Source organism: Ixodes scapularis, unplaced genomic scaffold, assembly GCF_016920785.2.
Source record: "Ixodes scapularis isolate PalLabHiFi unplaced genomic scaffold, ASM1692078v2 PGA_scaffold10__122_contigs__length_95168666, whole genome shotgun sequence".
In the NCBI taxonomy this organism is placed as follows: Eukaryota; Metazoa; Arthropoda; class Arachnida; order Ixodida; family Ixodidae; genus Ixodes; species Ixodes scapularis.
In genome coordinates, this window is record NW_024609836.1 from 70,088,598 (window position 1) to 70,111,941 (window position 23,344).

Here is a 23,344-nt window from a genome sequence, read left to right on the forward strand (position 1 = left end):
TCCCTAGAATGTCCCTAGGGACCCTCAAATCCAGCTTACGCTCAAACTACAAGGCACCTACTTTCATGATGTTTAGGTGCTTTTACATTTCTAAACGTCCGTCAAGATTAAAAGATAACCATTAATTAAAAATAATTGTTGTTAACAAAGTAATTTCTGCTCAACGTGCGTCATCTAGGGAATCTTTAAAGGTCTAGGGATAACGTACCCGGCTGGACGGACACCGACGACACTTTATGACTTTATCCGGCTGTTCACTCGGTTCACTTCAGTCGTTCAGTCTGCGTGCCACCTCAGCAAGCTGCAGCTGAGGACATCCTTCATTTTATTCGTGAGTCTGACATCTTCGAAAACCCTTATTGGTTTATAACTCCACGGGAAAAACTATGAACGCCGATAAAAAAAAGGCGCTATGGGGGGAAGATCGGGCAGAACCACCTTTCCGCTCAGCACCGCACCTCGTTCCGCTAGGACTAACTCGAGAGGCCTCAGCCACCGCGGCCCCAAAGTTTGCCTCAAGTTCGTTGCCAATTTTATTCTAGAAGCCTTTTTTCCTCACAAGCCTATGATTTCCGTATGAATGTTCGTATAAGAGCAGGCGAAATTCTTAACGAATAATTCGGTTTTAAGTATCCTGAATGTTCACGAGTACAGGGTGTCACAAAAGAAAATTTACACGGTCTTTTTTACCGCAAAAATAAACTAGGCATCGCTGAACGCTCATTCTCCGCCCAAAGGTAGAGCTAGAGGTCACAACCAGATGCCAAAGTTTCAGCCCGATCCGATAACTTAATCAAAAGTTATAAGTGATTTTCTGAAAAGTTCAATGGGAAAATGGAGCCTGTTTTTGCCTGTTTTCGGTTTCTGGTGCCATAGAGCCTCATGTGTTTGAAAACTCCGTCGGCCGCCATTTTCCCATTGAAATTTTCAGAAAATCACTTATAACTTTTGATTAAGTTATCGGATCGGGCTGAAACTTTGGCATCTGGTTGTGACCTCTAGCGCTACCTTTGGGTGGAGAATGAGCGTTCGGCGATGCCTAGTTTATTTTTGCGGTAAAAAAGACCGTGTAAATTTTCTTTTGTGACACCCTGTACAATGATCCCTAAATGATAGTGGTACGATCACCGCCGTGGGTACGATAAGGCTCAACGCCGGAGCTGGCTGAGATCGACGGATGAACTTTGGCCGCTTGTTATCCTGAGAGACGAAATATGTAGCAGCCAATCGTGCGGCACTTAACTTGTTGACCTCATAGCCCTGTGCCGGGGATCAATAGTAGCCACGCCGGATGAGATGTAACTTGTTGAAGACCCGTTATATTTTTCTGTCGCCTTTTGCGCAGTAAAAGCCCCACATTGCGAAGGGGCCATGTGACGTAAGCATCACGCACTCAAGCGTTGCTTGAGTACGTGATGCGTAGGCGTAGAATTCGTTTTCAGACCTTGGAAATGAGCTCTGTGCGGAGCAGGTGGCTTACCGCAAAGGTAGTACCACGCAGCTGTGGCGTTAAGCCGCAGCACGCTGCAAAAAAAAAAAAAAAAAAAAAAAGAAGGTTATTTTTTATTGTTATAGTTGCTTGAATCACTGTGGTTCGGACAGTAAAGAAGCAATAAACACGTTAATTACTGAAGTCTTTTTTTTTTTTGTGAATTTATTGAATAATTTAGCTACACCTCTTGGTATGGAGGCCAGGGCGTACAGAGTGGACACGAGTGCTGTGTCGGCATTTGGCCGAGACCCGTATCCTCTGAGAAACTGAAGGAGAGGAGGAAAGTAGAGCGCGTGGAGACTTTATGACGCCGAGTTCTGGTAGGAATGTAGACATAAAGTTAGCTTTGTCTCCTTTGCATTGCAAATGCATTGGAACATAGAATGCAGGCATCGGGCGTTTGGCTTTCGCATTCGAACGTGCTTGACAAATGCAGTGGAGAGAGGCAGCTAGCTTTAGGTATACCCACTAATCATTCCAACTAGAGCTCAGCATTCTAATGTCCCTATGTGCTCTCGCCTCCTCTTCTCCCATTGTTTCACAGCGCACATGATGCACAGATTCCACAGAAGTCGCGGCTGGACACTGACACAGCACTCGTGTCCCGCCTGTTCGCTTCATTGGCATCTGGTGAAGAATTCAGTCATGACCTTGCTATACTGGAGGTATTGGTTATCTCCACATTCAAGGCGCCTTGGTTGCTTCGAGGCAAAGCGCTGGCCTACGGATCCCCAGGTGGCTGGTTCGAATCCCGGCCAAGGTGCCTGCAATATGACGGGGGCATATTGCAGAGGTCGAGCTTTCGGTTGCACGTCAAAAGATCCCCAGGTGGTCAAAATTATTCCTTTGTCCCCCGCTGGGGCGTGCCAGATGCCCTTCGTTGGTTTGGCACATCATACCCCCAATTTCGACTTTGATCTCCACATTTGAGAGCCACTCCCCCTGCTCCTCTCTTGCCCTTCGATAACATACTTGATAGCTAGACTGCTCTGAATGTGTGGTTCTGCACTTTTTACGTGCAGGCTGCAGTAGGTCCCCTAGAGCACTTCAGTGGCTATGGAGGTGGTTGAGAACGAGAACTACAAGGCACCCCACGCCACCGTAGAGGATGCCGTGGCAGATGGCGAACTGGCTGCCAAGGAGAAGCTGGTGACGGCGACGGATGCCGCCAAGATCACCTTCACCAACAGCAAGGCAGATGGCAAGGACCTCAACGGCGATGCCAAGATCGAGATCCAGGGAGTCGAGGTTTGTTGGTTTTTGAGCACTCAATACAATAGAAAGCAAAATATACGTCTGGGGCCAATGTTTTGGTCATGTTCAATGAGATATCATCTAGCTGCTATTGCCATCTGGTGTGATCATGCTCTTGGCCACCCGCTGTGATCATGCTCTTGGCCATCTGCTGTGATCATGTTCTTGGCCATCTACTGTGACCATGCAGATCATGCCCTGAGCCATCTGCTGTGGATGTGCTCTTGGCCATCTGCCTTGGTCATTCTGTTGACTGTCTGCTATAGACGTGCTCTTGACTGTTTGCTGTGGTCATGCTTTTGTCCAAGGGCATTAGTCTGTTTGGTATCAAACTTCAACATTGACAGTTTTAAACAGTGCCTTTCACAACCCTGCAGGATGTTTGTTACATTGGGAGCCATTAAAAGGGAGGCCCCGTGGTTTCAAGTCGGCAACAGACAAGGGTGCATGAAGTGCTATCCAGGCAGCACAATATTAGTCTGTTTTAACTTAATAAAGGTTGTATGTTTTGACTGCAAAATTATCTCTCAGAAGCATGCATCTGGGTTACCAATTCAACAAACCGAGGTGAAAAGCAGTTCAATTGCAGCTGCATTATAGAGTTGGCCTTAGCTGGATCCAGCCAGACTGCCTCATTTCCAGCTAGATGCAGCTGGGTCCAGTTCCATAATCCAGCTGCAGGTGGATTGACTCTCACCTGGGAAGCTTTGAATTGCATGGTTGACATGGCAACACAGTTGCAGTGACCCCAAGGGCATTAGTCTGTCTGGTATCAAACCTCCACGCCACCATGGAGGATGCTGTGGCAGATGGCGAACTGACTGCCAAGGAGAAGCTGGTGACGGCGACGTCACCAGCCAGGTTTTGAACAACAAAATGCCAATCCCCTACAATGTAGTTACATTGTCAAATGGTACTAGTATGTGAATGGGCTTTTATCTTTGTAACTCCAAAATGGAACAGGAGTAAGAGAAGCAATGCAAGAGATATCTAGGGATGTCTAGTGACATTTTAGGTGCGGAGTAAGGACATCACGGTCCAGACAGTCCCAGCACCCCCAAGACTATACCTTTCCGTAACATACTCTTTTGTCCGCAGTCGGTGTTTGTGGGACTGAGCAAGGACGAGCTGATGAAGTATGCCAACGACCCATTCTGGGTGCGCACCCGCATGGCCCTTTTCGTGCTCTTCTGGCTGCTTTGGCTGGCCATGCTGGTTGGAGCAATCATCATCATCGTGGTTACTCCGCGGTGCGCTTCGCCCCCACAACTGGCGTGGTGGCAGAGCTCGCCCGTGTACAACGTTGAGGTGACCGCCTTCCGCGACTCCAACAAGGACAACACTGGTGACTTTGAGGGTGAGGCACATCTTCGTCTCTATGTTCAGCTAGAAACGGGGAGATTTTCACATTGAATGGGTCCACCTTTCGTGAAACGCTCTGTATATCAATATTATAAACGGTTTAATAACGAAAACAGAGAAACCATCAGAGTGTGGTTCAACTTGGCTTGCGTGTAGAGGGGGGTTACAGATTCTAGGGTGCTATATTTATTATATTTGAAATGAAGTATTTTCCATTAAACCATTTCCAGCTTGTTTACATTTGTTTGTATACTCGAGTACTGGGCGAATCTATGTTTTGCATGCAATCAGTTTAGCTAAGCTGGTACAATGCCTTAGGTTACGCTTTAGGAACCAAAGTTTGCCTTGGGCTTTGCATACAATTGTGTCTTCATGAATATTCCATCGTAGGTCCGTTGAGAGTTACACCAAGGTATTTAAAGTTGGACATGCTTGGGAGAGGATGGTTGTTTACAGTGTATGAAACGGTAAACAGATGCTTTTTCTGTGTAAAAGTCAAAATAACACATTTTCTCCGATTAAGTGGCATTTGCCAGGCAGAGCACCAGTTCGAAAAATCCTGCAAGTGTTTGTTGAGATAAGGCTGGTCCTCTACTTTTCTTATTTCGTGGTACAAAATACAGTCCTCTGCAAACATTCTTGTCACCGTTTAACATGACTGCCCAAATCGTACATAAAAATAAGAAATAAGAGGGGCCCCAGGACAGGCCCCTGAAGGACATCGGAGACAACTAGTATGCTATCAGTTAACACCTCCTACGAATACGCTTTGGCTGCAGTTCACGAGATATGATTCAATCCACTCTGTTGTGTTGCTATTATTTAGGATTATCCCGATTTTTCTCAGAAGTTCGGGATGCGTCACACGATCGAAGGCTTTAGAAAAATCCATAAATACTACATCGGCTTGCCCCTGCCTGTCTAGAGATTCCGCAATGTCATGTACTCTTTCTGTCAGTTGAGTCATGGTTGAAAGTAGACATCTGAATCCGTGTTGACAAGCATCAAGGAAGTTGGCCACATGTTTGAGTATGATGTGTTCAGCTATTTAGCTACATGATGAGGGAAGGGGAATATACAGGTTGGCAAGTTTGGCTTTAAGGCAATGCCATTTTGCTCGCCTGGGGTGCGCTTGGATGTGTCATAATCCGATTATGAAGCCTTGCTAAGGCGACGTAATCGGATTCTGGCCACGCCCAAGCGCACCCCACTGAGCAAGATGGCGGCGCCCTGAGACCGGACTTGCAAACGTGTATATGGCAGTGGACAGCGAGTCACTGGCCTTGTGGATGGGCACAATCTTGGCCAGTTTCCATTTGTCAGGAAATATGCCATCATTCGACGAGTTGCTAAAAGTTCTGTGCAGAAATTTAGAGCATTTAGTGTATTTAGTGCCGCTAGTTGGCATGCAAAGATTCAGACCTCTGAGACCGTAACATTTGTTTTCAGGGTGGACTCTTTGTTTAGTTTCCTTCTACATTGACCTTTTAAATTTGTACAGTAGTTGAGATGCTCCGCATAGTGTAAATAAATGATTACTGTGACCTATGATTCGCCCACTAGCAGTGACATAGCCAGGGGGGCGGCTTATGCGACTTCAGTATACCCCCTCACACGCACACACACACACACCCCAGCATCCCAGACACCTCGGCCCCCCTTGCCAAATATCCCTGGATATGCCTCTGCCCACTAGAGGTTTGATCAGGTTGCAGATAGCCAAAAAGTTAAGAACACAATATAAATGGAAAGGTTCTAAATACAGGCACTCTAAGAACGCATTAGACATGATTTTTTGCTTAATTGAATCGACATGCTGGGTGTTCCCGGCACAACCATATTGTTTTGGTTTCCAAAAGGAGGTTACTTGTCAAGCTACTCTACAAAGCTCTTTTAGAGTGCAGCTCTTAGGCGCCCGTTTCCGGCTTGAGTGGCGTCGCCGTCGGCGTAACCAAGGTCACCCCAAGGTCACGTGACCCCTCAAGGTCACGTGACCCCTCAAGGTCACGTGACCCGTGCCATGGTCACCTCAAGGTCACGTGACCCCCAAGGTGACCCCCGAAGTCACGCGACACCCCCCCCGAGGTCAGGCGACCCCCGGAGCATATTAAAGAATGAGGGGAGGAGGAGGAGGAGGAGGAGGGGTCTGCCCTCCCCTTAGTACCCTTCCCTCCTCCTCCTCAAGAGCTGCGCTCCAATTTGGCGTTACAGGGAGTTGTAAACGGCTTTCACTTTTTCCCTCTCCTTCTTTGCGACTATATAGAGTACAAAATTGAATCGAAAAAAATTTCTGCTATCTCTAATCGTCCCCACCACCTTCAGGTCTGACTTCAAAGCTGGACTACATCAAGAGCCTGGGCATGACCACTCTGCTCCTCAACTCCATCTTCCCCACCGCTCCGGGCAGTGGGGGCACGACGGACTTCTCCACGGTGGATGAAGGCCTCCTGGGCACCCTTCACCAGTTCGAAGCGCTGGTAAATGCCACCAAGGAGCGGGGGTGAGTTGAGTTGGACCTGTGGCACGTCTCTCCTGCTCGGTCTTCTCTCTTCCCTTCAACAACTGAGGGTTTCTGCGTGCCTATGCGGAGCACAAGTTCATCTGCTTCATGCACGGGGGTTGCGATGACTAGTGGGTAGACCTTAAGACATCTGATGTTGAGGGCTACCCACTATCCTTTCAATCAAAGCCAATCGGAGCTCGGTGTCATTCTGACGTCACCGCAACTCCTGTGCAAGAAGCGGACGACTTGCTCTTTACATAGGCTGTTGCAGGGTTAGAGTAGCGGCATAAGCCCCTCCTCCTAAGATCTCTGCTCTTCACAATTGGTTTTTCCCTCTCCATTCTCCTTCTCTCCGGCCTTCACTCTGCTAAAGTGGTAAGGGTGGAGGGCTTTGTTGGAGGAGCTCGTACAGCTTTTCACAGCCTGCAACAGACTATCGTTTGAAGACCTATCTACTGTAGTCGGTGACTGGTTAAGAGTGCAGTGAGGCTCCGCCTTCGGTGCAAGCATTTTTACAGTAGACTCTCGGTAATTCAAACTCCAGAAAGCCGTGTACGTCAGCGCTTTATTTCGGTTATTTTGAATCTCTTATACGGGCAAGGTGCGCGCCTATAAAAGAGTATGGCAGCTCGTGAGCATGCACAGCCAAAGCACCACCGAAGGCAACGAGCATGTTCTTGAGGCAGAGCTTCTACTGCATTCTTAACGTGTTGCCGCCTCCAGAGAGCGAGCAGAGGCAGATAGTTGCCGACACGACGAGTGCAGGTTTCACGCGTTTTATCGACGGCGAAGTTCTGGTTTGGGCGCGATTCTCTTGACGCGCCAAGTGCTTGTGGGAGGAAAGGGAAAGGTTTGCACCAAGCGTTCGTCATCACCTCTATGTTCACCGACGAGATGAGAACGGCGGGCGGTCCCTTGGTTGTAGCGCCTCCAGGACTAGCTTCCCACCTTTGGTAACTCTTTGTCGTCTCACGAGCTTTGAGTATGAATGCACAGCCAAAGCACGGAGGGAGGCAAAGGGCACGTACTGGAGGCTAGGCATCCGAAAGAGGCACCCCGCCGTTCTCAACCTGTCTGTGACCATAGCGTCCTTATTAAAGAGGAGGCCGAGAATCGACGCTTGCGATTTGAGAACCATGCCAATGAGGGAAGCCAAGGTGTCACACCTCCCCTTTCCCCGCTTTGGCGCCAGACATGCACCTGGTCCTGGAAGTGCTGCCGGGCTTCACGGACGCCACCCACCCCTGGTTTGCCAGCAGTGCCAAGAAGGAGAACGGCTTCGACGACCTCTATGTGTGGCGGGACGGAGCCGGAGGTGACGACAGCAAACCCCCCAACGACTGGGTACGTGGACGGACCCTTGAGCCGCGTTTGCGCTGCCCCTACGTCGCACAGAAGGGTCGAGCGTGTTCGAGGCCGCTTCGTACGCATGTGCGCTTTGAATGTGTCTGCGGGCAGTTCTTTTATGACCAATGTGACAATGTGGTGCAACGATATTAGCATTAAAAGTATTCGCAGCTTGTATTTTTTATATTGTTTATTTTAGCGCAGTGGTCGGCAACCTTTCGGCGCAGCGGGCCGAGTCACCGTGAAGCTAAAGTGAAATGGGCCGGATGGCAAGCAGCGGGGGAGGGGGGGGGGGGGGGGGTTAAAATTAAAAAAAAAAAACAAAAAAAAACACTTGCACAAACTTACATTGACGTACATAAATCGAAAATGAACAGTTTCTTTATTTCACGACACACGACATGAGATACAACATTTCCACAAAAACCTAGAGACTCCTCTTAGTGAGATTTCTGGTGTTGAACTGCGCTCGACAGACTACGACATCCACATTCAAGCTACTAACTGCGAGTCGCAAACATTGTAGAGGTCCTCGTCAGTCATTCGTGAAGGCGGGCAATGGGCAGCGAATTAGACAACTTTATTTTTTTTTCCTTCTTTTTTAGCTGGTCGCATTGGGGGGGGGGGGGGGGGGGGGGGGGAGGGGAGGGGGGGGGCGCTGGGGGGCTAGGGGTTGCAAGATACTGCCTCGCGGGCCGGATCCGGCCCACGGGCCACTGGTTGCCGACTACTGCCTTAGCGCAAGAGAGAGAAGACTCTCCACCTTCCCCCGGAATGACGCAGTTCCGCCATATATTTGCAAGGGGAAAAAAACTCAACGCTTGCCAACCTGCAGCTGCTTACAGTGGTCGTGGGAACCACGTTGCGACATCGCCGGGAAGGGAGGGGGGGGGGGGGGGTCGACCTCAGTACCCTCCATTTCCCGCTCTCTTTCGTATCGAATCCTAAAATGCTCTCGTTTGAGCGCACTTATATTTGATTGACTTTTTGTGGCACTGCCTACTTGCAGTCAGCAAAACTATCCCCCCTTCCCAATCCCCCTTCCACTGCTACTGTCCTCGAGCTAAACCTGGTATGTTTTACGAACGAAGAAGAGTTTGCATTGGCGTTCTCTCTTTTCGCTCAACTTTGACTAACGAGAGAGATGCTTCTCGACGTGGAAAAATTGGGGAACTTCGATGTAGATGACGTCCTGGACAAGTTCGGCGTTGCCCGCACCCCTTTTTGTGAAATGGGCCCAGGTGGGAGCATACAAAACTTGAGCCATGGTTAGGCATTGTCGTAGGGAACTTTGGGGAAAACTTGTTCCTCTTTTCTTTCCAGACGATGGCAGACGGGCAGCCTGCCTGGAGCTGGAACAGTGACCGTAGCCAGTTCTTCCTTCACCGGCGCGGCGTCACCAAGCCGGACCTGAACCTTCGCAGCTTCCAACTCCGAGAGCGTTTCAATGTAAGAACCTCACCTTCTAGGCTCGTTCGTGAATGAACCCCTGCTGTTTCTTACCTCGGAGAATGACACCTTGCACTTTTCCAGTGAGACATAGTCGCTTGTTGATGGTCATAGTTGCAATCTGCAATTATTATCGCGAGGTCGCCAGTGGTACTTGGTTACTTCGTGATGAAGGTTAAATGTTCAGGAGAGCTTTGTGCCACCAGGATTCTCTGTTTAGATATGAGCACAAAAGGAGCAGATTGTCGCAGCATAACATTTATTTCAGGTAGCTCTAAGCATACATTCACTTTACCGCATTTTTCAGACTACCGTTAAATCCCGAGAGATAGCGTATCTAACATCAAGAGCAAATTGGCTGAAAATGTGGAGTGGGCTAAGTTTAGGTGTACAATCCAGAAAAGATTTTAAAAATTTGCCATTTTTAGGTTGTGTCCCCTCCAAGCTTGTTACAGAGGCAAGGGGCAACGAAGCAGAGATGACTGTACTTCCAAGTCAGCAACGTTCGCTTATGTACCGCCATAGCAAACTAGCCACATTTACGCTGATGCCATCATTGATCCCAACACTACTATTACTAGGAGTAGGTTATCTTTCAGTGTTTACAAAAATATAGCAAATCAAGCCAAAAATGTGGGTGGGCTTCTTTCGGGCGTGGGGCATCTTTTGGGATTTTACGGTAAATAATCAGGGGAAACATTGGGAAGTTTGATGATTTGCAAGTGGCTTCGAGTCATCCATTCCTATAAGCTAATGTGCTTGTTTAAAAAAAAAAATAGAGGAGGTTATGTAAAAACTGAAAGCTATTGATGCAGTGCTGGTTCACATTATACTTTCAATGTTGACCTTGGACTTGTACCACCATGCCACAGTGGTCAGATCAGTGAGTAAGCAAGGTTTTGCCAAAACATTTAGCTTGAACAATAAAATCTGTTTTATCAAAGCATAGCTCCGATGTTCCGTGCCGCTGTTGCTCAGATTCTGTTTATTACAGCCGTTGCATAGCAGTGATTGTGTACCAGCTCAGCTACTGTCTCGAATGTGCGCATGGGTTTGTTGAGAGGCATATCATTAAACAGGACGCGTTGCAGGGGGGAACGTCTGCACTGTCTGGTTCCTCCATTTGTTCGTTGTAGAGTTGGAGTTTATTCCTGCCTTTGTTTATTCAGGAGATCCTGCGGCTCTGGCTGGACCGTGGCGTCAGCGGTTTTTTGGTTTCCAACTTGACTGAGGGCAGTGCAAGCGTGAGTGTTCCGTTCTCTGGCATGCACCCTGTCTGCTTAGTTTTAGTACAGGGTACAGTGTGTCATACAGCCAGAGTACAGGATTTGAGCTGCAGATGGTGTTTATGAGGTATCACATTGTGCATTTTAAGGGGGGGACACTGGCTAGAGGTCGAACTTCTGAACTACTCAAGTGATCGGAACGTAATTTAGCAGGGGAGATTAAACTTCATACGTAGGTGTACTGTGCAAACTTTCAGCTCTAGGACAAATTTACATACCTGCATAAGTTGATGTGTCACTATGATATGCAAATGAACCTATTAAGCACCATTTTTACTGCTTGAATATAATGTGGGGGATATGGGACTTAGGGCTATCTAGTTTTAATAACTCTAATGTAAATATTTCAGGAAGAGTTATTACCTCATGATAGGAGATGCATATCTGTCCTATGTCAATTTTTGAAAACTTTGTTTTTTATCACTGAAGTTTTTTTTATCATTGAAAACTTCAACTTAAAACGAAGTAGATAGCCCGATTCCCCAGTAAATTTCAGTTCAGAAACATCTTGATTGGGGTATCAGAATACTTTTACCTTTGAACAAAAGATTCCTTCATATGAAATTTGCAGCAAGAAGTGGAACTGAGAAAAAGTCATTCAAACATTGAACTCCTTTGTTCCACAATGTGTTGAAAATGTTTTATATCAACGTAACTATTGCGCGTATGGGTATCAAATTTAGTGCAAGGGTGTATGATTTGATTCTAGAACCGAGAACCTCAAAATTGAAAAATTAATTTTTTCAGAAAAATGTTTAGGCCCATGTCCCCCCCCCTTAAGAAGGCAAGAACACTCAAAGAGAGGCACAGAGAAGGAGCGTCACTGCAGTACCATACTTACTCGAATAATTCCTGCGCTGTTTAGGAACGAGTGTTGAACATTTACTTCCATGAAACAACGGGCGAAGGACAGAGCCTTTTGTTGCCGTGAGGTTGGTGTGCAAAACACGATACTCTGTTGCAGCAGAGACTGTGATTTCATGTAGAACTACTTGTATCTGCCTCCGCCATCCTCCATTCACCCCTAACCTGACGGTGCGGTGAGAGCCATCTGCTCGTCGGAGCAGTCACGCGTCTTCTGTCACCACATGATAGCGCTCCCTCCCGCATCCACACATAGAAAGTAGGGTCAGGCGATGAAGGAGAGGTTGCTCATTGGTCGGGCAAACTCATACGTAGTTCCCACCACACTGTTCGCTTAGGGGCGAATGGAGTGTAGCAGTCTTCTATAGATAGCAGCGACTGGCTAAATCCATGTTTTGCGACAAAGTAGGTGCGCAATCCTCGTAGTAAACAGCGCCAAGTAATGTTGTCCGATACCACAGTGGGGGTCGGAACAAGATGGACCTTGTACTTTGCAGTTGCGATGTTAGCTTGTCCAGGAAATTTCAAAGCGGCGTATGTATTTTTGGCCGGCACAGAACATGCAGGAAGGAGACATCCCCGAAGTGGTGGTGCTGCTGCAAGATTGGCGTCAGCTTCTGACCAACTATTCGGATAGCCATGACTCTGTGCACAGGTGGGTTGGCGCTGGGAATGGGTGTCTGGCTTTGGGGTGTTGAGCGCTGATAAGAGACCATTTCTCGTAGATAGTAAGAATAAATTGGCTTCTACCTGAAGTGGAGCGCAACTCACAACCTCTTGATGGTCAGTGGAAGAACCCGTCTGGTCCAGGTTTCAATCTCGGGTCCCCTCCAAAACTAGGAGTGCGCTCCTCTACTCCCGGAGAGGTCCTGGGATCGAAGCCTGAAGCAGGCGGATTTTTTTCAGAGACCACCAGCCTCCTAGAGGGTGCGAGTTGCACTCCATTTCAGGTGGAGGCCGATTTATTCTTAAGTGAATCTCCTCCACGCTAGGTGGGGACTTCTTAAATTTTGATCTCTCAAATACTGCAAAACCTACAGTCTAGTTATAGCATAGTCCTTAAATTACTTGGCTTGGAATCTTCCCGTCACGCTATGGGAAAGTTTTCGCTAGACACAAATTGAAGCACCAGTGGCGCTCTACCGACGTTAGGAGTAAACCAGTCGGGTCGCTCGAAGAACCTAACGGAGGGACGTAGGTTGGAGAAGCCGTCATGGAGAAAGCCCATGGATCTGTCTACTTTCATAAGATGCCCCACGGAATCGTTGGAAGAATGGACAATGGGAAAAACCATTTGTACTGAAGACTAAAGGGTCACATTATTTTATAATAATTGGAACACCGTGTGAAATATGCTGTATCTGGTTTGAAAAAATTGGCTGTTTTTTCAATAAGTTCTTTTCATTCTTTACTCCTTTTTTTACTGCTACTTGGTTCAGCGCTGCTCGTGCTTACGAAATTTACTATGGCCGACACCGCAAAAGCTTTCAGAGCAGCAACATTCAAATTTCACTTGGCGCCAAATGAAACACTGTGAGGACAGCAACATTCAACCTTTTGTCACCACAGTGCGATCCACTAAAAACGATACCACACAGGCACGTAGCCAGGGGGGGCCCATATGGGGCCCAGGCCCCCCCCCCCCGGAATCTTTTATTTTGCTGGGACCTCCTCTCCCCCCTCCCCCTCATACAGCATTTTGTCATGGGTGCCCCCCCCCCCCCCCCCCCCCCCGAAACAAAAACCTGGCTACGTGCCTGAAACAATGTATTGCATATAACAATCAGTTTCTAGAGTTCCTAGAGTAGAAACTACCAGTACTTTCTAGTCCAGGTATGGTAATCGGTTGAAATGATTGAAATTTCGGGTTTTTTCGTTATCGTCATGAATGGATTGCACTTTACATATACGGCCAACCGCTAGGATCCCGACATCTCGCAGCACAGCGCGCAGACTCTCGCGACATCGCTCGTTGCCACCTGGGGTATCGTTACTTTGAAAATAAAGATCATCACTATTGTTATTATTTTTGGCACGTGGGCGGTATAGGACGCTGAACACGCCATTCGAAGATGCTTATCTGAGAACGGTGTGGTGATCCGCGCGGTTGTAAATGCAGGCTGCTGGCGGTGGAGGCCCTCGGAAAGCCCGCCGAAATGTCCCGGCTGTACGGGTCGGCGGACGAGCCCCTGGCTGACCTGGTGCTGAACGGGGAGTTTGCCCGCCGGTCGGGCACGCTGGATGCACAGGTCCTCAACGACGTGGTGCACGAGGCGCTGAATGCCACCACGGCCGAAGGTCAATGGCCGTCCCTCGTGGTGAGTGAGAAGGGTGTCCGGCCTCGCACGTACGGAGGGGGCCCTTCGGAGCTACAGGCCGAGAGAGTTGAGAGGATGTGGGGCGTTGCGCGTACAGCACCTCTGGAGCTGCGTGCAGATAGTCCAGACGGCGTTGGACCTCGCATGTACGGCAGTGGGTCCTCCATTGCCACGTGTAGAGAGAGAGAGAGAGGGTTTGGCCTCGCCTCGCATGTACATCGGTTGGTTCTTTGGAGCTGCGTCTAGAGAGTTAAAAAACTGAATGGCACCAAAGCTCTGGATGACTCCGAGGCGGAAACCGCAGCGTTTCCCTCTATACTCAGTGTCGGCGTTATGGTGCGATGTTTTCGAGGCCAGCATTGTTCCCTCGGTGCTGTCGGAGCTGCTTGCACAGGCCTTTGCACGAGGGCACGTGCAAATGAGACGAAGGACAAAGCCACCTGTTCTCGCAGCACGTAGCCTTTTACCACATATCAAACTCATTTTCCTTATCCTATCCCTTACGCTTATTGTGCATTTGCAATGCGAAGTGCAGGTTCATCCACTTATTTTGCGGGGATTGTAGCGACGTCAAAGCGCCAAGCTCCGATTGGCTACGATGGAAGGATAGTGGGTAGACCTCAAAGCAAGCAGCCTTAAGGTCTACCCAGTATCCTTCAGTGAGAGCCAATCGGAGATCGGCATTCTGACGTCACCACAACCCCAGCAAAAGAGGCAGACGAACTTGCACTCCGCATAGCAAACATAGTTTTAGGAGGTTGACTGCAAACCTTTTTCGCAAGATTCGGACAGTTGACGAGCGTTCCTGCCGTTGTCTTGCAGCTGGGTGCCAAGGGTGTCCACCGTCTGGCGCACCGGGCAGGCGAGGAACTCCTGGACGGACTTCACATGGTGGCCGCATTGCTTCGAGGGACGCCCCTGTTCTACTACGGCGACGAGCTGGGAGTGCAAGGAGACGTACGTTTTGGCCCTCTCTCGCCATCAGTCTAGTGTGTGTCAAGGCGACACCTCCTCGATGACAAAGTTGTAGCACCAGATCTAGCAGAGGTAGCGCGTGCCGCAGGGGGGAGGTCACGAGTATGGCGTCTGAAACTCATCTTCGACTGGCATGTTTGGCAATCTTACTGCTCGTGCATCAAAGGTGGTTTCGGGGTGGCTGTCAGGTGTCGTAGCGTCCTCATTAATTCAAACTCCACAAAGCCCTACATCCTCATTAATTCAAACTCCATAAAGCCAAAAATTTTGTTTTTTAATTATCGGAAATTTGAATTTTCAAAGATTCACCTAAATACGATGCAAGATAAAAATGATTTGTTGTGTGGATGGCTACACATGCAAAGTAGATGTTTCACGATTTCCTCTACACAGGCGTACTAATCATGAGCAGGTATGCCACGCATGAAACATTGGTGAAATGCATGGCCGAAGTTTATTCATCCCTCCAAAATGTTGTTTGTCGTGTACTGTTTAGACAGCAGATGACACCTCAAAGCAAAATTAAGTTCGCTCTTCCAGCAAAAAAAGTTGTCTATTGTGGACTATTAAGCGGCAGACAGATGAGCAATGAAAATGGGCACCGCGCGGCAGCTTCCACGGCAATTTGCACGGACGGCGTGACGTGGACTTGTGCTGTGCCGCCAAGTCGCAGCGTCCACGTAAGTTGCTATAGCAACAGTCGCATGTTCCTGGCTTTAGCTCCATCGAGTGGCCTCTTGCCGAGCACCAGTGCACTGCAGAGAAGCAGCACCCGCAAAAGCGAGCTTTGCTGGTGTTGCTTCTCTGCGGTGCACCAGTGCTCGGAAAAAAGCGCGCTCGACGGGGCCGTGAGAACGAAAACTGAATTGCACGAAAATGCCGTTTGAATTAAGGGGTTTATAAATACATGAAAAACAGAGGGACAAACCAAAATTTGTTTGAATTACCCAGAAGTATGAAATATCAGTTTGAATATTTGTGAGCGTACGACAGTTCTAGAAATTCCAATGAAAAGAGGCAACTGGCCAAACGCGTTGCCGTCGCCGCAGTACCCAAACGCGCTGTTGCAGACGCTTCTGCAGGCCGTCGAGCCGAGAATGAGCTACAGCCGAACGGCGGTGGCACGGCTGCGATCCTGGCACCTTAACGATGTACGCCGTCGAGCGGAAATCTAGAGATTCTTTTGAGGACGCCGTAAACACGCCCGTCGGGGAGATGTGCTTCGTGTAGCGTGGACATGCCCCTTGCGTCGGAGGACACGCATGCCGGCTCAAACGCCGACTCTGATATCTCTTTCCCGTGCTGGCCTCGTGTGGGTGGCGTGGAAAATCTAGCACTAGGGGCTTGTCAACTTTAGGAGGTGTCGGTTGAGGGAGGTGCGGCGACTCGGAGTTCCTAATCTTGAGACGACGGTCTCAAGGTTGGGAACTTCGTTCCGTGCGACGTGCAGTCCTCGTGCCGTGGATGTCGTGTGGGGTGGATGAAATGCTGCCAAGACTTTCACGTGACTTGTGCACTCCCTAGGTGTCTTACTTCTGCGAAGTGATCCCCGGTGTCTCGTGAAAAACAATCATTTAGGTTGTTCGGTCGCTTGTTGCAAATAATGCAATTTGCTGCACTTCAAATAATGGTGCGCACTAAAAAAAATGTTCTTTTTTTTTAAATTTGTTTAGATATTTTTATTGATGTCTCGAGCTATACTTTCCCTGAAAAAAAAAATAAACAAAAAAATAATGTGGGTATTAAGTTGCATGCAATGTGCTGGCTCAAGAGGTAGTTTTATTTGGAGGAAAACGTTGCGGGTGCATCGAAATGAGAATTGTTTTGTCAGCCTCCCATCACCTGGAAGGAACGCAAAGTAGTACATCCACTGCACTTCTCTCTGTGGGAGGATTGACTCAGAACGCCTTATCCACAGCTCTGTTTGAACTGCATCTCGCTGCTCCCGTATTGCATTAATCTTTTTTGGGGGTGGGGGGGGGGGGGGGGGGGGGGGCATATATATTTGACATGTAAGTTGAATAATCAAAAACTTTATTTTTTAGTGTTCAATGTCCTTTTAAAAGGAGTGGATAATTCATTAGCTTGGGACAAAGATGGAACTTCACCATTGTAGGCACATCATGTGGCCTGTGAAGTGTCTCATTAATTTATGTATTAAATTTTTAGGGAGCAGCTGCCAAGTAGTTACTGAGTGACCAAGGTGGCAGTGACGTTTGAATCTCTTAACAGCTAAGATCTGTAGCTCAGTTTAGTTTGCTGTCTTATAGTCATGTATGCTAGTTCGAGATAATGAGACTTTAAATTGTGCGCATGTGCATTTTGACATGTGAAATATTACATCCATCCCAGATAAGCCTAGTAGGTTGTTTTTTTGTTTTTTTACAAAATGGAAATTACTTTGTACTATGGGCCTGTCCCTGTCAGGTTCATCGGATGAACCTTGTGTTAATTTTTTTCTGGGAGCTGATGTTCGCTCTTTGTTTTTAAATAGAGTATGCATACTCATGCTTGTAGTTTTGGGAAGTGGATTCCCTGCACGAGAATTTGATTTCCAAATCAAATCTCATAATTAGACATGTGGTGTGCATTTCGAAAGAGAGGTATTAGTGGAGTCTCGTCTGGCGACATTAGTAAGCCCGTCGTTTTTGACTATGTTTGAATGGGCACACCGCTAAATCCCATAAATGATGCTATCCCCCAAGATGTTTTGCAGATGGCACGCTTGTTGTGGCTAAAGAAAATTTGTGAATGAGAGGGAAGTGTTTAGAAGCATTAGACTTTTTCATCCTGCACAACAGTAATGGTGCCTTATGTTTTTTTTTGTTTTTTTTTCTGTGACGCAGTTGCAAGATCCGTCAAAGAACTATGTCATGCAGTGGTATCATCCCAGCGACTCGGAAGGGCCCAGTGTTACCAGCGTTGAGGTAAGCGACATCCTTTTGTCTTCACGGTTGAACAACTTCGCGAGCTAGAATAGTTTGGGACGTCGCAGTTCTTTGGCCTGGACTGCACCTGTCCGATAAAAGTACTGTTTATAGCCATGGATTTGCACCTGAAGCTTTATGCTGCAACTTTGAAATCTCTAAACTACTCTACTACTGGCTTTTTCCGATTTACATGGCTCGTCATCATTGCAATCAAAACAGACTGGAGCCAGAATGAAGCAATCATTAATCGGGACTACAGTATGTGCCAAAGACCCTGCTTATGACTCGTATAACTTGCGGCATTAAGCGACCAGAAATTGTGAAAACGTACAGTCCCGACAGTCTTCTTCAGAAAGTGAAAGCTTAAACCTTGGTAGAAGTTGTCTGGAGTTCTCGCTTTTGGTGCTCGTTTGACATTTGCACGATGGCGCTGTTGCGGAATTCAGGCGCAGAGGAACGAGACCAACTCCCACCTGAAGGTGGTGCAGCACTCGGTGGCTCTCAGGGAGAAGCTTGCGGTGCGTCTGGGTTCGACGGTGACGTCGGTACTCAACAACGGCACCGTGTTCACCATGCTGAGGGTGCGCAAGGGCACCCCGGGCTACCTGGTGGTGGTGAACACCGCTCACGAGCCGGTGAGTGGCTGTTCTGCGTGTCTCTCGTTGCCGTGTCTGTTTCAAATCTTCTTGAGTAGCCTTGCGTGATGCATGCACGTGCTGCTTACAGTCGGTGCTGACTGGCTAGCTGCGAGCGATACAGCGGGAGTCTCATTCAAATAACCTGCAAACAAGATCGACTGCATTGGAAGTCTTAACTGAAAATAGTAATTGCTCTCGTCGAAATCATCTGCTGGTACTTTTGACATAGGTCATCTCTGTTTCTTTGAGGCAATGTGCTGGCCTACGGATCCTCAGATGGCAGGCTCTAATCCCGGCCAAGGTGGCCGCAATACTACGAAAGCTAATGGACCCTTTGTGAAATTTCAAAATAATACATAGATTATGTGCGGCCAACATCAGTTGGTCGTGCACTGTTACGTGTGGGCATCGGGCCAGAAGCGATGAGACCAACTAATGGCGGCTGTGCATATTCTATGCGTCATTTCACAATTTTCGAAAGGGTTCTATTGGGGAGAAGGTACTGTGTAACCAAGATTTCAAACCCACACCGTAAGATCCCCAGGTAGTGGGCATTAATTCTCAGTCCTCCGCTGGAGCGTGCCAGATGCCCTTAGTTTGGCACGTAATGCCCGTTCACACTCTTGCAACAGAGTATGACCGGGAGAGACGAGACCTGTTGAAACCTCTTAAAATTTCTTGGGACGAGAGAACACACTGGCACGCTGACACCATCTATGCGGTGACCCTGTAACTGCATTTCAGAACAGCAAAGGTTGTGCGGGATTTCCGAGGTCAAATGTGCATAATACCTATAAGAAAGGCTCGTTTATAATGTTGACAAAAGTTTTTTGAGCCAAGAAAGAAAGGTTAATGCGTGAGAGAAATAAAAAATACGCCGGACCGCCAAGTTTACACTGGTACCCAATAGATGGCGCCAGTGTGTCCTCTCGTTAGAGATATTAAGAGGTTCCAAGGCACCTGGTTTTAAGAGGTCGCAAGTGTGTGAACGGCCCTTTAGGCACCCAAATTAGACTATTGACGTGACCTCTGATTGCACCAGACTTGCCCATGCCCTCGTTGTGATCGCTTGAATGAGACGTGGCTGGTCTCATGGCTTTTCAGATAAGCGGTCATGGCTTTTCATATAAGAACTTTCTGAACCCAGCAAACTAGAAAGTACTCGCTGAAATTGAGAGGTTTGGGTTAGTGTTATCCATTATTTTGCAACCTACAAAATGAGCCCTTAGCGAGGCGTAGATCTTTCGGAGCACTGTCTGGATGTTTCGAGCTTTGACAAAGGTGACATTAGTAAGTTGTTGTTTCTGTTTTTTTCCCCATCTTTATTGTTTTTCTGCTCTTATCATTCTAGTTTCCCCGTGGTTTTGCAGGTTTATTTTTTAGTTCCCTGTTCGTTTCCCTACCACTTTTGTTTCCCAAATTTTCTAATTGCTACCTCGAGGTGCCCAACGTGCCCCAAACCATTGCTAGCCCTGCTACTAAAACAGTTATTTTGTGCAGGCTGCAATTTTCGTTGTTTGCCTTTTTCCCCTAGTATTGTTTCTACTCTTATCATTCCCAAGTTTTCCCCTTGCTTTGCATGTTTATTTTCTGGTTCCCTGTTCATTTCCCTACATCTTTTATTTCTCTCCTAAATTTTCCCATTTCTTCTTTTAGGTGCCCATAATCTGCTCCTTCCCTAGTTCCTTATTTTGTTTCCTTGCTCTTTTATATAGTTCCCTAGTTTCCTATTTTTCCCCGAGATGCCATAGTGTGCCACTTACCTAGTTCCTTGTTTGTTTTCCTTCTCTTTTTTTTTGTTTCCCTAATTTTCCTACGTCCTTCTTGACGTACCCGACGTACTGCCTCAAGCAAAAGCTTGGCATAGTACCAGAGCAGGGTCTTGACACTATACCTTCTCTCACTATGACACAACGGTTTCAGGTGTGTCCCAACTGTAGGGATACCATGCTGCGCCGCCCTGGCGCATCTGCTAACTCTAATGCCAAAACCGTGTTACGCAGGTGACGGTGAACCTCGCAGAGGCGAGCTCGCACATACCAGAGTCTGGGCACGTGGACGTGGTGAGCACGCACTCGACACGTGCTCTGCAGTCCAAGGTCAGGCTGGGCGAACTCTCCTTGGACCAGCACGAGGCCCTAGTGCTCCAGTTTGTGCCCATCTTTGAATGAGCAGACAGCCCTGGGTTGTCCGACACGTCTGCATAGCCAAGACAAGACAAATCCGCTCGCAGCTGTTGACTTGGCTCACGGGGGGGGCTCTTGGATCAGGTTTCAGATCAAAAGTGGAACAAAACTTGGGATCAGGCTGTGGAGCTAAAGTAACAACAAAAAGTTTGCAAAGCTTTTTTTTTTGGTTGTTTGACACGTTACTGAAGGAACATGATGCTTTGTGCCACATAAATAACTGCAACGACTTTATGAAGACAGGGTCATTTGGAGTAGAGAAAATAAAAAAAGATTAACTTTAAATGGCACAAGCAGTGCAATTGTTTGGCACATTACTAAGAGAATGACTGGACATAAAGCTTTTCTGTGGTTTGTGCCACATTAAGATATAAAATGACTCTGCGAATGAAGTTTTGTTTGCAGTGGAGCAAATCTAAATAAAATATATTTAACTTTAAATGGCACAAACAGGGAAGTAGACAGTGAACACTCGTATGATGTTGGTTTTTGCTCCTGAAAATTTGTTCCATTTTGCTTTACATACATCCTATGTGTCTTGTCAGATTTTTAAATTTTTTAATTTAATCTTTTTGCATATGATGCTTTCGATTTTTAAGACATCCGTTTGAAACTTCGCAGCTGAATTAATAAAAGAGCCTTTTGTAAACACCGTAGCCAAGAGCATTAACAATGCGGAAATAAACATTAGTCTATGCATTAAAACTGTGGTTGTCTTGCTACTTTATTTAGTGTGGTTATAGCATTTTGGCGCATGTTTTACATCTTTGTTTGAATCTCGTGTTTTAATTAGTAGTCTTGGAACCTCGCGGCATAACTTCATTTAAAAAAAAAAAGTTTTTTAAGACATGAAATTTTGTACATCTGGACGACGTATATAACTGCTTGAAAGTGTGGTAACACTGTCTGCACTACTTTCTTCTGCTCATCTTGGTTTCATCAAGGTGACTTTGAAAGTCTGTTCAAAGCAGCAGTTTCATATTTTCCAAAGTTCCGACCACTCAACAAACTTGGGTGAAGGAGTTGGTTTTTATTGCAGAGGACACTTTAAATCCCCTGTGCGACATCAAGGTGAGCTCGTCCAAAGCAAGAGCTTGTTTCATATTGCGACTTGCTATTCTGTTTTTGTGCCTTTCCACAAAAGAAACTGAACCCTTTGCTCATTCGGCGGCTTGTCACTAGCTGTTGGAGCAGAGATTCCCCATCCTTTGCGCACCTCTAGATTTAGCACCGGGAAGGTAGAGTTCGACTGCTCTCGCTGGTGCTATGACAGAAGGCATGGGGTCACAGAAGTAGGAAGCTTCTGGAGGTGACATGGCGCTACCAGAGGTGAAGCCGGGGGAGACTTGTGGTTTGGAGGGACACTATGACGACCAAACCGTAAAAACCAAAAGACTATGGGCACCCTTGGAAGTGTTCCCACCAATCGCGACCTGTACTTCCGAATTCACTTGAGCCAGTACGTTGACTCCTATTCCTACCTCCATGCCTAGGGGCCACTGTGGCCTGGGCAAGGGCCGTATATTGGGAGAGTTTGGCCAGTTTATGATTTCATCGCCGTAACGCCCCTCTCCGGAGTGAGCCAATCGGCCTGCGGCATAGAGGGGCGCGAGCACATGCGCATAAACTCCCGTCTGCTTCCAGCTGTGCGTGGAATGCTGCCATCTTTAACGGTGGGACGCGTCCATGGGATCGACATCCAGTTTGCTTTTCTTTTATTTCGCTGGCTCTGGCAAGAAAATGATAGTGTTAATTCCTCAGCGGGTTAAAAGCTAATGAAAGGAGGTTTCTCGACGTTTTACCGCAAACTTTTATTCGGGCGAAAAAGAAGTTTGCCCGTAGCAGATGATGCGTAGCCTCAACCAACAGTGCTTTGTGCTGAAAGCGTATGGTGTCAAAATGGCGGTAGTTTCCTTTGCTCCCTCCTTCCCCTCTCGTTCCTTTGGCACTCTCCCCCTTTCCTTCACTTTTCTACTCTCCAGTGCCTTTTACTACGCCTACTAACCACACTCCCAATATATGGCTCTGGCCTGGGCCAGAGCAGTGAGAGTTTGGCCAGTTTATGATCTTGCTGCCATAACTCCCCTCTCCCGAGTGAGCCAATCAGCCCGTGGCGTAGAGCAAGAGGCACGTGCACATTTGCGTGAACTCCCAGCTGTGCGGGGATGGCGGCGATTATCATTCGTTCGACTAGTGGAATGCAAGGGATCGACATCCAAATTTCACTTCTTTTATTTCGCTGGCTCTGGCAAGAAAATTGTACAGTATTATTCCTCGGTGGGTCAAAAAGCTAACGAATGAAGTTTTCTCTATGTTTGACTGCAAATTTTTATTCAGGCAAAAAAGAAGTCTACCCGTAGAAGACGACGCGTAGCCACAACGGTGCTCTGCCACAAGCTACCTTAGCTCTGCGCCAAAAGCATGCTGCATCAAAATGGCTGTTATTTCCTCTTTACTCCCTCCTGTCGCTACTTCAGCGCTCTCCCCCTTTTTTTCTCCTCTCCAGTGCGTTCGTCGCCACACCTACTGGCCAGACTGTCCCAATATACGGCTCTGGCCCGGACTATCCAGGCAATCCTTTGTTATCCCTAGTGTCACTTTTACATTCCTGAAATTAGTGGAACAATGCGATTCTTTGATCCGCGCTTAAGGGAAAGCTGGAACACTTCTTGATAAAAACGAGATAGGGGTGAATTCTGACATTTTTATCATGTGAATCTGTTCGTTTTCCCCGAAGATG

The 23,344-nt window shown here is 47.5% G+C and overlaps 1 protein-coding gene across 1 annotated transcript; it reads left to right on the top strand.

Moving 5' to 3' along the window:
* The first annotated feature begins 239 nt into the window (after window positions 1–239).
* Window positions 240–21,309, top strand: LOC8036506 (neutral and basic amino acid transport protein rBAT). Its single transcript, XM_029974098.3, has 13 exons — window positions 240–331; window positions 2,515–2,740; window positions 3,845–4,103; window positions 6,431–6,607; window positions 7,804–7,955; window positions 9,282–9,407; window positions 10,577–10,651; window positions 12,115–12,212; window positions 13,677–13,875; window positions 14,698–14,832; window positions 17,697–17,777; window positions 18,227–18,415; window positions 20,422–21,309. Exons 2-13 carry the CDS (start codon window positions 2,549–2,551, stop codon window positions 20,587–20,589), a joined length of 1,851 nt encoding a protein of 616 aa, XP_029829958.2. The 5' UTR covers window positions 240–331; window positions 2,515–2,548; the 3' UTR covers window positions 20,590–21,309.
* Window positions 21,310–23,344: the final 2,035 nt, after the last annotated feature.